At 40.9% G+C, this 19,119-nt stretch overlaps 1 protein-coding gene across 1 annotated transcript in view; it reads right to left on the bottom strand.

Moving 5' to 3' along the window:
• The window catches only part of MRPS9 (mitochondrial ribosomal protein S9), a 52,049-nt gene that overhangs the window by 1,466 nt on the left and 31,464 nt on the right, over positions 1–19,119 (bottom strand). Inside the window, exons 5-10 of the mRNA XM_081254246.1 lie at positions 18,470–18,549; positions 9,288–9,373; positions 8,117–8,192; positions 5,619–5,787; positions 4,581–4,689; positions 945–1,114 (exon numbers count right to left, since the gene is read on the bottom strand). Of these exons, the coding sequence (XP_081110372.1) occupies positions 945–1,114; positions 4,581–4,689; positions 5,619–5,787; positions 8,117–8,192; positions 9,288–9,373; positions 18,470–18,549 (690 nt within the window). The remainder of the gene's footprint in view (positions 1–944; positions 1,115–4,580; positions 4,690–5,618; positions 5,788–8,116; positions 8,193–9,287; positions 9,374–18,469; positions 18,550–19,119) is intronic.

Raw genomic sequence — 19,119 nt, 5'->3', positions numbered from 1 at the left:
ACCGGAGTTTCTCACTGTCTTTTTCACCTTTCCAACACCAGCACTTCTCTTCACTGTATGCGAGGCTTCTGTATTTTATTTTATTAAGGTACTTTCAATGGCCACACAGCAAAGGCAAAATTCACATTTTACGCTTGTCATATACCCATAGCTCTTGCATTTACTTGTACTTAGGGGGCACAGAATAACACAACGTTTTGTGTGGAATGCAAACAAGACCTGTCTAAATTCTACTTTAAATGATAAGTAATGATGTTTTGTTACTTTTCAATATGCACAGAAACTCAAACTAGCGGAATTGTTAAGTGAGGTCCTATCAAATGATTTTAATGACTAGATATGAATCCTACAAAATGGTGAACTGTTTATAAGCAAATGGATTTTTAGAGGTTTAAAAATATTAACCTGCCTAAGCTACGGGTGGCCCTATCTGCAGCGTGGGACCAGAACCCCAGCGGCGCAGTGGGAGGGCAGGGGCAGGGCCCACGTCACTTGCCCAGAGGGGCTCCTGGACCCAGAGGCGCCGGGGGCCTTGCTGAGGCCACACAGCTGGTCGGCAGTGCCCGCAGTGCTTTCCTCCTTCACAAATGGTGGGAAGACACTCCTCAGCTAGAGCTGCCCCGACTGACTGTGAAATGCGGACGCAGGGCCCCAACGAGCATATTGATCGTAGAACCCTTCTCCCCCTGTGCAGAGACTCCAGAATTCACGGCTAGGTGACAGGGTCACACAGAGTACGGGAAACAAAATTCGAACTAGTATCACAGTGGAAAAGGAATCTCCAATAACTTTGGAGAGAAACACCTTAGGGGTTCCATCATTAAATCCAATAACGATTACAAATTTCTGTGATAAAACAAAAGCCGCCGCTCACGTGCTCGACACAAAATGGAGTCGGATGAAGACTCGAGGGTGACACGCCACCCCCCCACCTGAACTCGCACCTTGGCGCATCCACTCGACCTCGTCCTCGGTGACAAAGCTGCACAAGGCTCTCGCCGTCGCCAAACGGATGGCTCCCGCCTGCGCCGCCCGCCCGCCCCCTGACACCGTGCAGGTCACGTCGTGTTCTCCAAGCCGGTCGAGGAAGTGGAAAGGGAACATCAGCTGTTCTCTAAGGCACAGCACGAGAGGTGGAGTTAAGTTCACTGAGAAGATACACAATTTTACAGGCTGCTCACATTCTGGACGTCTGTGAGACCCACACTAGACGCAGAAACACTAGCGCCTCCGACACTCAGGCGCTCTGTGCGAGCAGGCTCAGGCCTCTTTTTCTCGGGCACAACAGCACACTCCAGCTGTTTGCTGATCCTGCTTGTCTCAGGAGAATTTTGCGAGGCTTGAACATAACCTCATAAAGAAGTCTGAAAGCTGGAAGAACTCCTTTAATCCACTGAATCCAACCTCTCTGGATGCAATGATCAGATGTAATATTAACAGGTCTTCCCAAGCAACTATCAAGTGCCATTTGGGTTCACTAAGTAAAGTGTACTATGCTGTATCTGTGTAAGGTTTGTGCTCGTCCTGACACCGTGAGTTTTAAAGTCACTGAAACCACACTCGACATTTTCCCACTGAGACACGCACTCTGCCTGCAGTTCCCTCGGCTGCAGGGTCCTGCCAGGTGACACCCCACAGACCAGTCAGGCCCGGTTCCCTCCACAGCCAGTGAGCACCCATGCGGTCCAGGCAGGGCCAGAACCAGAGGCTGGAGCAGGCAGACTCCCCTGGACCACCTTGTCACTCACAAACAAGGGATTGCTTTTGCCTTGGTAGCTCTTATGAACTTTACTTAGAAAAGCTGATGAACATTGAATATCGCATTTGCTTGTTTGATCCGACACTGTAGCTTTCTGGGCCCCCCAAGTAAAGGTTATCGTCACACAGTGATGCCGAGAGGTGGATGTTCCCCCTTGGACTACACTAGCGGGGCAAGCCCAGGCTGGTGTGGATGGACACAGCAAGAGCTCGGAAGGGCAGAGTTAACTGGAACCTGTAACAATACTGCTTCAACAGGGATGCGGTTCCAACAGGAATGAAACAAGTCCTACAGTAGAAAACAGGCATGAAACGACCTAAATCTAATATTGTTTTCTTTGAACAAATGTTCCAAAGCAACCAAATAAAAAACAGGGATGTTACAAAAGGAGTACTACAGTTGACCTTTGAACAACATGGGTTTGCACTGTGCAGGCCCGCTGACACGTGGATTTTTTTCAGCAGTAAATACTACAGACCTACACCATCCACAGCGGTCGAATCCCTCGATGAGGAAACTCGATGCAAAGAGCCAACGGTAAGGTTCTACTCAGGTTCTCCACGTGCTGGGAACATCCCAACCTCCACACTGTTCAAGGGTCAACGACATGATAAATAATAGCTATATTATAAGAGCTAAAGAAAATTTAGAGGCTGATAATCTAACCCCGCCATTTCCAGCAAGGACACCGAGGTCAGTATGGAACCTAAGGAACTGTCTTTGGCACATCACAGGCCCACGCTGCCTGACACGACTGTGCAGGTGACTGACGTGAGTGGTGATGTTACTAAGTGAAGCCCTGCTCACATACTCGTTCGGGAGCTTCAACATTTATCTGTTTTAATTCCTAAAACTTTAAGATTCCCTAACAAATGCTTATATAGATTAAAAATCTGAGACTAAAATTTGGGGAAAAAATTCAGGCTCTATGAGAGCACTTGAGTCAGGGTGGTCAAGGCGAGCAAGGACCTGAGGAAGAAGAGTCTGCACAGTCAGGAAGCTGGTGCACACTGAGCACGACACTAAGTCTATAAAGAGAGAAAGCAACACCCAAAGGGTACAGTTGAAAACGATTACAAAGCTATCGGTTTTAATTAACCTGGACTCACACTAGTACATGCAAAAACAGTTACACGGCATGAAAATATTTCACAAATCTCTCCTCTCAGCGATTTCAGATGAAATCCTGAGCTAAAAGAATCAATTTTATTTTGCTCTGTTATACAATCAAAGTTATTTTGAAAAAAAAAATTCCTCCTTTCAATCTTCTCTGAATGCCACTCCTACGGCACCAATTGTACAGCACGTAACCTGGTACATATATAAAATCACGTACTCTTATTTTTCTGTGACTGCTTAAGATGCTAACTTGTCTCCTCTATTACAGGGTTAGTGCCATGTGAGGAATGTACTACCTTTGTACAGGTGATCAGTTAAGAGTTGCTGCACTGGCTGAGTGACAGAGCAAAGGCCTTTCCAAATCAGAAAGCACTGCTCTGTGTACCCCACTCAGCACCAGGCGCATCGCGGTAAATGTCTGCTAAGTCAACGAAAAAACACAAAATTTCTGACAACGCGAGGAAGGAACACAGCCGACACTCCCAGTGACCTGTCTGCTATGTCTGTGTAAAAACAGCCTAAAGAAAGGACCCGGGAAAGAAAAGCAAGCAGTTCAAACTGACCTTCAGGCAAGCATCTCAGAGATCATCAAGTCCAACTCCCTCCTACCATTTAGGGAGGTGACCTTTAAGCATCTTGGCTGAGTTCACACAGCTGGAAAACAGACCCAGAATCAAGATCACCCCTTCCTGGCTCGGCCATCTTCCTACTACTGGTCAGTGGTCACCTCCCTGCTCACCTGTAAGCTCGTGAGCCACTCGTGCAGGAGGAAAGGCCGGTCCCCGAGCAGCACGGCTGCCGTTAAATCCCGACAACTACTGAAAGACAGTGAAGCGGTCTGGGCGCCTATCCCACCCAGACTAGCCTCAGGCCTCCCGATCAGATAGGGAGTTTCTTGACAACAGAAACCGTATCTCACAGAGCTCTGGTATCTTCACAATGCTGAGAACAAGACTGGGCACACAGACAACCCTTAGCAAACGCTCGCTAAATCAGACTAAAGAGTAAGTTCTAAGGGGGCAATTTAATTGTGAGATAAAGCCAAAATTGAGACTTGCTATTAAATCATCAGGAGTTATATCTGAAAACAAATTAACAGACGGTTATTGATCAAATGCCATTCCTTACAGCAGTCGTAATGCTGAAGTTACGGGTCTCTCTGGCTTTTGGTAAGACAAATAAGAGCTTCCTTCATCAGCTTCCCTGAGAGGATGATGGCAGAATTAGTTTAATTCCTACTAAACAGACTTAGGAGTGACACACACACACACACAAATAAAATAAACGTACATTTCCTGAAGAAATTATTCCGTCCAGAAGCTTACACTGCACTGGCACGGTCCTCTTCCCTGACATAAGCATTGGGATCATAAGAGCCTTAACCCTTCTGACCCTAAACACCACTACAGGAACCAGGAGAAGATTAGGAAGAGAGGAACTAACCATGCAGAACTGCTGTGACTTGTGGATAATGACAGTGACGACTGCGAAAATCATAACCATCTCAAGAAGAGGCCTTGTACAGTGACTCAGGAACATATCTCAGATGGGCATATTTAGTGGAGTTGGGCCGTAACACCTATTTATAATTAATGTCTGTAATCATGCAGACCAATATAATCAGAAAATCATAAGCTTTAGTTGATCATGACATATTATAAAGTACATTTTTCAAAAAGCAAAACCAAAACAAAGACCTCACCTGTCCTGAGTCACCGGAAAGTAGAGCAGGTAGTCGACCCCATTTACTTCTATCCTCCCACTTCCACGGTCATAAACAGCCACTTCTGCCTTTGCAGTCTTTCTGTTACCTTTAAAAATATAAGACATCTATTAGTGAACATCTTGAGAACCAGTGCTTTGACAGAGGCAAAACTACATTAAATTTTTTCCCCCAGAATAACAATATGTAACGCTCTATATAGGAAAGTTCTATAATTATTACAAGTCAAACAAAAATAGAACAGGCAAACTACACCATAATTGACGTAATAAAGCTTACTATGGGGTGATTTTGTTCCTTAATCCCATTTTAGAAACACTACAATGATTTTAGTTTCAACAAAGTAATTCATATTTATTTATATTATTAAAAAAATCAATTTACATAGTGTTCTTTTTAAATTAATAAGACTATATCTCAATCGTATCATTTTTAAAATATAAGAATAGTATAATAAAGTATAATTGGTAGAAATAAAAGGAATCCTTAGGAAAGGTAACACTTCTTTGAAAACATTAACTGAAAATGATAAAGGAACGATGTAAAACTTTTTAAAGTTGCAGATATATCATTAAATAACTCAATTCTTTGAAGTTACATCATGTCAAATGTCTCTGTACACCTACAGGAAGATGTGAGTCGAGGAACTAAAGTTTTTAACGTTTTGTAGTTTCAGCATCTGACCTGCAGATTCACCGAAATTTTTCATTTAATATAAGAAACCTTTATTTAGAAACCTAAACCTTTATAAGAAACCTATATTTTGTTGTTTCTACCAGTTGAAAATATGAAAATACAAAGTGTTAATATGATTGTGTAGGTATGTGTCCACATTTTCTTGCAACATTATAAAGTTCAGTTTTTAAAAACGCCAACAGAACCTTAATATTCGGAAATCCAGCATAGCAGCGGCAAAAATAAACAAACAAAATGAACACCAAAGGGCAAGGGCAAGTAAACATCCGGCTACTTCCCAATCCTTGGCGGGGGGGTGTTCTCTCTCCACGGGCGCGTTACCTTGGCCTGTGCTGAAGGCCATACCCTTCTCGTCATACTGCAAAGGCTCAATCAGCTGTTTTTTCGATTGAATGGTTACACTCCTGCGGAACCTGCCCACAAATTCTTCTTCAGCCGTGTCACACGGCAACGCCGATAACCTTTCCAGCAGCCGAATGAACTGTGCGTACTGCAGACAATAAAAATTCATTAGGAGATGCAAGTGTAATTGCATTTGCTAAATTTTTTCTATTTTTATATACTTGATCTTTCCAATGTTGCTTTTCTTGATGAATTTTGACAGGATGACACTTCCGCAACTTCATGCTGCTTTTAAAACAGCGTGCAGATGCAGCACTTCCCCTGCGTACCTTTAGTGCTCAATCTTTTCTTTCGAGAAACAAAGAGATTTATCATTCAGAGAAAAATCCATTTCTCTGTATCAGGATTACATGAAGGTGAAATTTAAATTCATTTTCAAAAAAATACTTAGATGATCTTTAAGTATAATTTCTACTCTTTTATTAGAACTGTATCAAGAGGCGCTTCATAAATAATTTCCAGCAAGTTTCGTACAGTAAAATGGGAAGAGTCTGATTTTGAGAAAACGTACCTCTTAAACTACATTTCATAATACATTTGGCAAATGTATCTTTAGCTGTTCAAGCTGTGTTACTTTAATGTTTATGATTTCCTTTAAAACTGAACAATCAAGCTATTTAAAAATTCAAGAGATACTTGACTTAAAGGGCAACCTCTTGAAATAAATTACCCTTGCTACTCAGTGCATTTTTTTTAAATAGTTCTTGAACATGTGATTAGAAAGTAAACAACTTGGTATTAACCCCTTAAAATTAGAAGCCAGAGTAATCACTCTAAAGTGTTTATGCAGAAGGAAACAACTGACACTTGAGATCCTTAGCATGGAGTGTGAAACCCAGTTTTTGATAACCTTATTTATGTTTTGCCAACCCTAAAAATCATACTCATCTTTGTTACCACTGCCTTTACAGTGAAAATCTGCCATTAATAATCTGAAATATATAAAAATCTCACAAGTAAGATTAAAAGGGCCGCTTCAATGATTGCTTCCTGTGATGTTACAATACTAGAGAAGGCAATTGTCTGAGGAAGAGTGAACTACTAGCCACCTGCAGTACCCAGCCTGGTAAAGCTCCATCACCTTCATTCACAGGCCTGTCCTTCCTCAGCTGTTCTCAGTTCCTCTGCACCGGCTGTAATACCCTCGAACACACAAGGAGGCAACTACAGGTATGACACAGCCTTGCTTATGAACTGGGATCATGGTTCAAGACATCACTGACTACCCCTGCCTTCCTCATCTTGACACCAGCCATCAGCTTCAGGATTTCTTCCAACATCCAGCTGCCCAAGGTACAAAGATACCTATATATTTGGTTGTTTTGTTTTCATAGCTGCACACCTACAACAAAGTCCTTGGGATGTTTTCAAAATGAAAACAAACAAACCTGTATTATAAAAATAAAAGCAGCCAGAAAACAGGAAACACTGAAATGATGCATTCAATGAAGAAGCAAAGAGAGGTTTTTCAGTTGGATCCAAGTGCAGTGATACTGACTTGGCAGTTAGGATATTAGAAATTAATTTCAGATCTTCAACTCACCAAATACCTGACACCTTAGTTAAGCAAGTTGCAACTTTTCCAAAACATTAATTTCTTCAATATGTTAAATGAAGAAAAGAGCAATTTAAGCATATGACTTGAAATCTACACGGCAGCAAGGTACTAGCAATGTTACCCACTGCCATGGAAGGAAAAAACCTTTCTTGGAGCAATTTGTGAAATTTTTCTGTACTCCAATCTTCCAGAAATAATCTAAATTTAGAACACCAACACATTTAAAACATCAAATTTCCTGTGATAATACTGGCATATATCAGAACATTGAGCAAAAAAAGAATCAGACTAAGACTTAAAGCAGGGGTCACCACATTGACAGGCTGTAACATCCACTGGGGGAGCCTGTGCTGAAACTGTGGATTCCTGGGTGACACCCGTGGAAATTCTGCGTGAGGTCGGAACCTGGGGAACCGCATTTTGTAACCAGCATTCCAGGTGATCCTGATACAGGTGGTTTTGCCGATTCCAAGATGAAACATGTGTGGATACTGCATTTGGTAAGCCAGGAAGGTAACCATGCGCTTCATTTCTCTTCTACTTAACCGGTCACAGCCCCTTACACTTATCATTAGCCTGTAAAATTAGCACCCGCTTTACTGAAGGAGGTGAAAAATGACACCTGCCATGCGCCCCTGAACAAGGGGCAGAGGATGCAAGCGCACTTGTGGAGGAGGGTCTGGGGACCAGGCACCTTCCTGACCCTCCCAGGGCAGCAATCAGCTGCACATGTTTGAAAAAGAAAACCGTCTTATGAACAGCTGCCCCTGAGGAACGTTACTATTAGGATCCTAAATACAGCAAATGTCTACCATCTTACGGCACAGGTCCCCTTAAATTAAAAAGATTAGTTACTCACGTCTTGATCTGAGAGCTTTTCCACTAACATTTCTTCCAGTTCCTCCTTAATCATCCATCTGCTGCCAATCGGGTCTCTGTTAAAATATCACAGTATATTCTCTTTGAAAGTAACCATACAATGAGTTATAGCACAAAAGATCCCACAAGTGGTAGCGATTCTTGATTGGGAAACACATTTTTGTATTATACAGCTGTAAAATTTCATCCAAGTAAATGATTTCTGAGACACATTATTTCATTTCCTCAATCTGCTTTAGAAAAGATACCCAGTCTAGCAAATGTTCCATTCGCAGAGTGAGACATGGCACCGGGGAACCCATCTGATGATATTCAAGTCACTAGATTTCTCAAAAATTAAAACTGTGCTTGCTTTTCATAATTTACTTTAAAGGGTATGTTAACGGACACAGAGTTAATCTGTCAATGGACTAAAGTAGTAATGAAATCCAAGTAAAAGGCTTGGGGTAGTATTTACAACTAAAACCAGGGATATTCAAAAACTTGTGTCTTTTGCATAGGAAGAAATATGCGAATAACCAGCCCCAAATTTAAAACTGGTTGGTCAGGTCGATGGATCTAATCTATCACTGTTTGCTAAATAGAAGCACAAACCTTCAAATACAAAACACACACACACACACACACATGTATATATACGGGCATATAAATGCACAGTTACATACATAAAAATTCTAAAGAAATAATATTCAAATACAGTAAGTGCCACTTAACATACAAATCTAGAATGAATATAAAAATAACAACCTTAATACTGACATCCTCCCAAACAAAAAAAAATCACCTATTATTTGGAATTTTAATGATTAATGCTGAAATAATGAACACATTTTTAGGCTTTAGGTATGCCTAAAATACACCAATGATAAGTGGTATGTTTTTTTTTGTTTGTTTGTTTTTTTTGCGGTACGCGGGCCTCTCACTGTTGTGGCCTCTCCTGTTGCGGAGCACAGGCTCTGGACGCGCAGGCTCAGCGGCCATGGCTCACGGGCCCAGTCGCTCCGCGGCATGTGGGATCTTCCCAGACCGGGGCACGAACCCGTGTCCCCTGCATCGGCAGGCGGACTCTCAACCACTGCGCCACCAGGGAAGCCCAAGTGGTATGTTTTTAGTTAATTTTCTCATATACTTTAATGCAAAAAAGAACTTACTTGGCTTTCGTTTCTTTTGAAAACAGACCTTTGGCTCGCAGCTGGTCCTGACGGTTTTCTACATCTAGTAGCTTTCCGTATGCTCCCTGTGGCAAAGAATACACACATACACTGAACCAAGAGAGACGGCGAACCACTTCCTCCCTTATGTCTCCCCTGAGCACCTCATCTCAGAAGCCCCCTCCTCAAGTCACAGCTGCACAGCAAGGATTACTGAAAATGTTTTTTAACAATGCTACTTCTCATTCAAACTAAAGAATGGTGGAGTAATTTCAATGAGAATTTAGTATCATACATAGTAACACACTTAACTTCAAATGATTTTTAAAAAACTCTATAGAAGGTTTACAACTCAGTGAGGTTAGTAAAAATGAAATAAAGTTACAAGCTATTTATTTTCCTTAAGAGTTCCACAGAGAACCAAAACTTTTCCTTAAAAAAATCATACTTTATATAGCAATATGCATTTAAACTTAGAGAATTACCAGTAAAAAATTTTAACATTTATATAAGATTTGTCTTTACCATGTAGTTTGTATCTTTAAAAGTTTTCTATTAATATTTATTTTTCATTATTTGATTTCTATTGATTTACTTTCTAACAAAGTCTGTGAATGTATGTCACCTGTTAAATCATAATGCAAGTAGGAGAAAATTTACCATTTTGTAAGCACTAATCTGGCAATAAAGGTTATCAATGAAATACGATTTCCAGGAACTGAGTTTACAATAAGCAGAATAATGCAACTGTCTCCCAGTTTTTTTGACTGAGCAAACTTGAGGACTCAAATCCAATCTGTGTGTATTCATTTATAATGTACACATAACCTACCACACTAATACCTAAGGAACAGACGTTTTCAAAGGATGAGCTAGAGACGATATAAACATTTTTTCTTGCTTAATCATGACACCGTCCAATACCATCAGCTCATCTCAGAAGACACAACTTGTTACTCATAGAGATGTCTATCCGTATTTAAAACAGTCTTCATAATTTCCAGTTTTGGGGACAACCTCTTGTGGGTGCTGATTAGAGCCTCATATTATATCAAAATGTTGCTGATAAAGAGTCTGCTCTAAGAACACACGTGCCCCTCTGCTACTCCCTTTGTATTTACCAGTGCTTGCATTTTATTATCTTCTTTCTGCAAGAATCCATTTCTCTCGAGGGGAAAAAGAATGTAGGAAGGAAGGGAGGGAGGGAGGGAGGGAGGGAGGAAAAAGGATGTAAAGACCGAGCCTTTGAGTTTCATAAATATAGATGAGAAAAGCTGAGGTTATGCTCCATGGGCCAGGACTTCTTGGTGAGAAAAGGAAAAGTTCATTTCCTGTAGTTGGGAGACTCGTAAGAGTGTGTTTTGTTTTGTTTTGTTTGTTTTCAGTAAGGGGTAGTAGGATTGATTAACTTAGAAAAGAATAAGAAAAGCAGCAGCACTTAGAAACAGTAAAACTGGGCAGAGCATCTCCGACAGAACGAAACTATCACTATCAATAGTTCAGTGATTCTAAAGCTAAGTTCCCAGCAGAAGCAGACAGCAGCAGCATCTAGGCCAAGCACTAGGTTAGAAATGTAAATTCTCAGGCCCCAACCCAGACTTTCCCCAGAGGAACCCCTTGGGAGGGGGGCCCAGTGATCTGTTTGAACAATGCCCGCAAGTAACGCACCCTGAAGTTTGGATCTGAACACTGGAACTCTGGGGACAAATGAGGTTAATTCAATTTTAGGGTACAGATTAACTATCTCTACAACTATACTCAAAGAATAAATCCATCAGCTGTAGCAGCAGAAAAATGTATCTGACAATTCAAAACAAACTGTCCACTCTAAAGAAAGCAAGAACTAACAGAAGCCATCCACATACAGAACGTGTCCCTGCTATGCAACTTAAAACCATATAATTTGTCTCCCAAGAATTGGTAAGCCGCATTTGACTGTAGTTCGGGTACCTGAAATTCATATTTAAAGGCTAAGATAGTGAGTTGTAAGCCCAACTGAATAGTGTATCAGAAAAATTTCTATGTACCTATTTCTGGAAAGCAATTCTGAAGTGCTCTGAACAGGTAAAATAGAGGGAAAATAAAAAAACCCCACAAAATGAATCCTCCCCGCCTTGTACAAAGGGGACAGACGTGTGCAAGCAGCATCTCGCTGTGCACCTGCACCGCCCGCCCTGCCCCCGCCCCCGCCCCCGGAAGCCTGCTCCAGCTGGCGGTCTGTGGGAGCAGGATGGCACCAGTCTCCACGTCTCCACGCTGGGCTGCTCCAGAGCCCTGAGATTCTGAGAGTCCTGAGTCAGAGATGTTGTATCTTTCAAATCTACCTTAAAAATATGAATCCAAGAGAATACCAACAACAGTAGTAAGACACCCTACCTGGTTATAAGGGTCTATTTAATTTTTTGGAATAACCAAGGCAACTAAAACAAAAATAATTGATCTGCTTCATAGGTTAAGTTTCAAGTCAAAATTTGGGGTGCTAAATGTGTCATCATTTTCCAGTGATTCTGAGCAATTTTTAAGTCCATATTTTTCTTAAAACTTTCTTGCACTCCGCTACCTTCCAGTGTTATATTTAGCTCCATAATAATGTATAAATATTGTAAGTAAAATCACCAGAAAAAATGTGGAATATGAGATGGTTTACCCATGAAGAGTACACGTCAAATTTCGAACATGGTAAGTTCTATGCATTTATGGCACATGCTTTGATGGTTGTAATTCATCAAGTTATATAATGCTCTTTAAGCTCCCTCAGTACTTAGCATACTGCCTGGCCTACAGTAGTGGTCAAGAAATGATACGGGGTGAGGTATGGCATTCAGGAGTCAAACAATCGAAAAAGTTTTACTGGTGCACTATTTCTATTTTTCTTTCTTTTCTAGATAATAAAACCACTCCTGAGACTAAAGATTCTATCTTGGTTAGTCAGAGACAACAGTCCTCTGGGAAGTACATTCTATAGCTTCAACTCCCTGAAGAGAGATGCACTAATTTACATCAAAAAATCCTTGAGGGTATAAAATATGCCAGGAACTGTCAATATCACAGATTATCAGTGCTAGCTTCTGGTATATTGTTAAATTTCCACTTAATTTTTAAGGGACCCTAGAGAATTAGCATGACCGCACCTACACTAAGTTTATATACTGTATTTAACAGTATAATTTTCAAATATGACAGGAATAACCCAGATGTGAAATGCTGAATCATTAATCACAGCTATGATTAATATTTCATAAAATCAAAGCAAGCCTATCCACCCCTCATGTCATCAGATTTCCATAATGTATGAATCGAATTTAGAAGGTGCCTAATTTGGAAATACCAGATGCTCAGGGTACAGAAAAGAAATGCTTTAACTAAACTCTTCCAAGAGCATGAGCAATATCATTTTTAGTCTACCAAATTCTGTTTTGGTTGTATTAACCATGTTGAAATTCCAATTTTAGGAAGGGTAAACAAACAACATTTCTTAGGAGGGTGGTATAGAAAAAGTCAACTGTATTTTGATATACAAAATATATAATAACTAACAGTAATTATCATCTTAGATACTAGTTCAATACAGAAAAGTAAGCGACTTAAAATATGTGCTTGTTGAAAAAAAAATCACAGAAAATAAATTTCCTAAATAACAATCTTCTCAATTTTTTGGCTACTGGCATATACAAAACCAACTGGAATAAATATACATATAATTCATTTATCATGGTTTTTTTTTTTTTTTTTGCAGTACGTGGGCCTCTCACTGTTGGGGCCTCTCCCGTTGTAGAGCACAGGCTCTGGACGCGCAGGCTCAGCGGCCATGGCTCATGGGCCTAGCTACTCCGTGGCATGTGGGATCTTCCCGGACCGGGGCATGAACCCGTGTCCCCTGCATCGGCAGGCGGACTCTCAACCACTGTGCCACCAGGGAAGCCCTATCATGGTTTTTATCATGCTATTTATCTGAAGTTCCAAGTGACATACTTCTATGGTAGACCCTAGCTATCACTTTGTAAATACATTATGCTATACAGCGTATACTTTGTGTAATGCTACTCAACATAAAAAAAAAGAAATAATCTCACATATAGGTCATGTTAGACAAGTACTCTGGGAAAGTACGCACCCAGGAGTAATTAAATAGAAGTGCTTGTGACTCAGATACCATGTATTTTTACTACTGAAAGCTCCATCATATATTATAAAAACAATTTTACCATTATAAAAGAAGTAATCTGATTAAAATCAACAGAGGCAATAAGTTGAATCAGTTTTTTAAAATTAATTTTCCCAATTGTTACACTTAGAACATACAAGATACACAATGGTAATTATTCATATATCAATATGAAGAAAATGTATATTAAAAGATGCTTCTAGAACAGCAGTTTGTTGCTGAATTAGTTACTGAATGAACTCCTGCTGTCAAGAAAGAACTTAAAACAGCACACAGACACATGTCAGCACTGGTCTGCAGCTTTCTAAGAAGAAGCACTTTACACAGTCATAAAGTAGTTATTTCGTAATACCTCACTGTGAGAAGGGTCACTACTTTAATTCCATTTTTAAAGAGCACTGCTTCAAAAGTTTTCAATATTCACCACCCGGTGACAAGGAGGATGCATAGAATTCTGTGATACTAAAAAGTCTCCAGAACTTTTGCTTGTTGACTCTGGAACCTCCATATACTGAGGCCTCAGACCCCTCCCTGGGCTACTGTGTGAACACAGAAGGTTTAAGTCGCTTAAAATAAACTGGAGAATTTCTAAATAAGTCAGGCAAATGAATCCTGTTTATACACACATTATTAGGATTAGAATTACTTCGTACTTTTTCATATTTTAAACTTTTCCCCCCAATTCAGCAGAATAGTTTAAGTACATAATGATCTACTTACTCCTTAATTTTATACTTTTTAGGGTAAAAATTTCATCTGTGGCCATATAATTCCTTCAATTTATAGAAACACTCTGAAAATACTCCAATGTTTACTGTACAACTAGCCCTAAAATATAAATGAGGTTTCTGTAAGATGCTCAATTCCCAGTATAGCTTTCAGACATGCAGAACCTCATCTTAAACGTTGGGGTAGGTGAGCTGATGTAAAATGTCAATAGATGCTGAATGTTTCTGACAACTTACAGTGTTTCCAATGTTTTATACAGCTTTTCCCAAGCTCTGGTTTCACGGGATGTTAAAAGGTGTTTTGGGTAGAAACAGTTCCGTGATGCAACACATCTGAGCAGCAGTGTTTCTCTACTGAAGGGCGCCACGGAGCTTTTATCACGCTAAGTGTCTCCTTATTAGTTTCCTACTGCTGTATACAATATGCAGCATTCCCAAACGAGCTTAATTTCAGAGACCCTTTCTTGAAGCTTTTATAACCAGGGTTCCTCAGAAAGCACTTTGGGAAAGGCTATATTACAGCCATGCCCTGTCTTAATGAATCATATTTTACAAAAGGATTCCCACTTCAGAGTCAAATAATCACCTCCCACAACGAGTTTAAAACAATTTTCAACTCACTTTTAGTGAGTTTCAAGATATTCAGAAACCTAGGTGTTGATAGGAGGAGTGAACGGGAATTAACATTCGTCTTAGGATTAAAGGACCTGCACAACTGCCCAGGTTGCGACCGCCCCGTTCATGAACGCAGCCCCTCTGCCGGCCCTCCCCGCCCGGTCGCCTGGGCAGCTCCAGCTGTGGCGGGCAGGGGTGCCTGGGGCAGCTGCCCAAGGGCACAGCCATCGGCCTATCCCTTAGCTGCGCAGGCAGGCTTCCTCCCCCACCCCCAGACACGCAGCTCAGCTCTTCTCTGGTGCAGCACCTGCTCCACTTCAGACGCACACATCCTCTAAAAAGTCTTCCCTCTCCTTTACATTTCGGTTCAGTTGTTTCTGGAAACTCCTTTTACTCTCTCTTTCTTCTTTCTGCTCCTGAAACGCTACGCTGAAACTCTAAATCATGTCTGAGAAGTACACTAGTTCCACTGGTTACGTGGCTATTAAGGAGATGGAAAGTCATCCATTTGGGGTAAAAAACCCGGATGAGCAGGGCCATCCAGCTCGGAGCCCCCTCAGTCCTCAACGATCCTTTGAAAAACTCCGTACAGCCCTTATTTCTTCTTAAACTACCTTCCACTGTTTAAGAATTTACTTGTTAGTACTGTTTCATACTTCACTCATTACATATGTACACCCTATTCGCTATTTTGTAAAATAAATGGTTTTTATTGACCTTCCCAGGAACCTGAAGACAGGTGTACGGTTGTGGCCACAGGAAGGTGGGAATTCCAGCCAACCTGATAACGAGCCCTTAGAACGTAACACACTCACAAAGTCTGCGACCCCAGCCCCCGTGGATCGGCAAGTTTCCCTTCACCTTGTGCTTTCCCAGCAGCTTCACTTCTGGGCGGGAACAACGAACCGCTTCCTTCTTCTCATCCTCCTCTTCCCTCAAAATCCTCCCTACTTCTCCACAAAAAAAACCTGGATGGACTAACTACGGGTTAACTGGAAACAGTGTTCACTTAAGCATTACACATTACCCTTAACTGAAAGCTGCAACAGGCCCATCTTTTATTCGCTGCTATAATGTAGTATACAACTTTAACATGCAAGCAGTGACGAAATACTAAAAAGCAGCTTTGATGTTAACACCGAAGATAAAAAAGGTTAAGGGACATCACAAAGACCTCTGGGCAGAACTGCAAACATGCTTAGAGCTGTGCTTTTCTGACAAAAAGCACGGCCGTGACGGCCACAGCTCACACAATCACAGCCGGTCCAGGACATGGAAAACAGTTTGCCTTAGTGTCTTTCACCCTGTCACATGGGAAGAAACTGCATCAACAAAACGAAACGGTAGCAATAATGATTCACACTTCCTGCCCACCTGCCAGTCTTTGCGGGGCTGGTTCCCTTGCTGCAGTGGGATGGCGGTGGGTGGGATCACCCTCCCACAGAATGGAACGGACCCCTCCCCGCACCAAGAGAGGGCAGAACAAAGGAGGGAGCCAACATGTGGAGCAGTTTCAAGTTTTACCGTCTTATTTTATATGCGATCCCTGATTCACTACGAAACCACTCTTGTGAGCTGAACGGTGAATATTTAGTCACATACTATTTCAGAGTAACAAACAGCACCTAGCATGATGCTGACCTGCATCATCCAGGCAATGACCACAGCTGTGAGTAATAACATCTGCCGTACATGAGGCTCAAGTGATTGGTATATATTTAGGAAAACATTTATCCTTTTTCCATACGTGTAATTACTTTAAAGTTCCGTAAGATGCATTTTTGAAAATACAAGGGTTTATTAATTACCTGAATTAACATGCTCAAGTTAAACCAAAATATCTGTAATTTACATGTGTCAACTGTTCTGATGAACAATAAAACAAATACCAAACCCACAGTGTTTGGGGGTCAAACTATGCAACAAATGGACAGCCTAAGCTAGTAAATTTAACTAACACACAGAAGCCCAAAGAACTCTCCTATATGCAAAGCAACTATATGACGCAAAAAGGAAGACTTTATAAACTGGATGTAATTTGACATTCTAGTCGAGAGTGAGGTAGTATTTTATCCACCGAGAAACCGACCAATTTCTTGAGCAATCCCTTTTAAAACTCATAAAGTTAGGCCTCTTATACAATGTGTAATTTCTTCATTATGATGGAATGCAACAAAATATCTTGCCCTTGGGTTGCTCAGTTTCAGCCAAAACAAATGCAAATGCCTTGTCAGATGACAGTTGTTTGATAAGGCTCCTCTACAAGACCCGCATGCTTTACTTTTTTCCATGAAACTTGGGATGAAAGGCAGAAGGCAGGAAGAGAATTAATGTAGCATACAGTCTAAAGGCAATGCTACAACCGTGATTAAGTAGAAAAGTTAAAAGGCACAGATTTTCCACAGCTTCGCTGCCTGCAACCCATCCGTGTAACAAGTTGACAGGCCTAGCGTGCCAGCTCCATCATCCCCTCCGACAGCTAAAACGCAGCGCTGCATCCCTTTTCAGGGGAAATTTGCGTCTGCACCATGAAGCGTTGTACATTATTTCTCAGCACTGCAGGGGGCTCGAGTCCATATGGAACCTTCACAAATATTACCACAGATCAAACCAGCGGCGTCGTGAGGCAGATTTGACATACCTATTTAAATGAGCAGCAGGGGTCCCTGGGCAGCCTCCGGCTGTGCGCAGAGCCTGGGCGGAGAGCAGAGGCCCAGCTCCATTACTCAGCAAAGACACTCTCCGCATCCATCACTCATTTCATTTCTGCCAGGGCAAGAAGCTCATTTGCCCAAGGTCAACAAAAAGTGAAAAGAAGGTTTTCCTTTTTTCCCCCAAGAAATAAATGTACCTGACAAGTGGGGATTTTGTCCTTTGGGTTTGCGGAGCACAAATAAACACCAGCCAGCTCGACAGAGTACATGTGTGCACGCAAGCCAAGCCACCCGAGAGCTGACTGTGGATGGGAAGGCCCAGGGACAACGTCTGTAACTTGTAAAACTCACATATGAATAAAATAAAACTTGACACCATGTTCTAAAAATAAAGTGGGTTCTGTTGTTTAAAACCGGGCAACAGCATCCAGCCTCTTGTCACAGTGACTGCGGGGAACTCCCCAGCGTGCGCATCATCAACCAACTTACAGCTCGGAAAGAAAGTAAGACCTGTTCCCAGTACACGCAAACGCAGTTGGAAGGCAACAAGTAATAAAATCACTTCCTTTTGAGCCCAAATTCTAGACTCATACACTACACTGACCTATGAAAAGCAAAAATCGTATAGGAATAACTAAAGGGTAGAGAGAAGGACTTGCCTCTCCCCCAAGGTGAGCACCCCATCGCCCCGACAGCCCCTTTCCTGATTCAGGTCCCGCCTTGATGCACACCCATGCACTGATACTGAGCTGAGCATCTATCTCCCAATATGACCTCAGTTTGAAAGTAAAAGCATTTTAAGGATAAACCATTCTGACATAAATTCTCTAATGCTTACCTTTAGCAAAGATGAATTAATAAAATATAAAGTCTTTCAACATACTGCCTTGTCTCTGGAAGTCTTATTATTTGTCCATTATGAAACACACTAGGTAAATTCTGAAGCTGAGGGAAATCTCTGCTATCATTAGTTACTTAGCTTACAGTTCATATTATTTACCATAAATGTAATATACTTACATGCATTAATGAATAATATGACTGCTTGCCAGTATAAAAGAGAAAATGAAATGGGCGGCCATCTTCTCCCCACTGGATTGCTAATAAAAACCAAATGAAAACAATTAAACAAAAATAAAAATATACAGAGACCAAATAGCTTGTATTTAATTGCAATTCATAATTCTGCAATAAGACACAATTTTAATTCTGATTAACTTTTAAATAACAAAATAGCATTAATATTTAGAATTTAGTTTGGCAGGTTTAACATGTAAATATTTAGGATATTTAATATTTCATACCCATTAATACAAAGCAACGTTTATATCTGAAAAAACATTCCTAAATATTTCACCATGAGAATTTCTGTAATATGTTTTACATAAACACACAAAATACCAAAGACATCTTGCTAGAACAAAAAAATTTATGTTTGGCTGTAAATACAATGCATTCCCATATTCTTAAAAAGGAAAACTGATAAAGTCAATTGTGTAATAGTTAGGAAATTAGAGACAGGAATACTATAAGAAAGAAAAAAACAAAATGGATTTTTCCGTGCCCAGTTATGTTTCAACTCTGTGGTGAGACACCTCCGAGAGTTTGAAACGTTTAAAACAGAAGGGGCCCCACAAAGATGCTTTGTGTAATTCCTTTTGAAATACAGA

This window comes from Mesoplodon bidens (genome assembly GCF_964165515.1).
Source record: "Mesoplodon bidens genome assembly, chromosome: 14".
Classification (NCBI taxonomy): Eukaryota; Metazoa; Chordata; class Mammalia; order Artiodactyla; family Ziphiidae; genus Mesoplodon; species Mesoplodon bidens.
The sequence above is the reverse complement of the archived record's forward strand: the minus strand, read 5'-3'. Positions and strand labels throughout refer to the sequence as shown.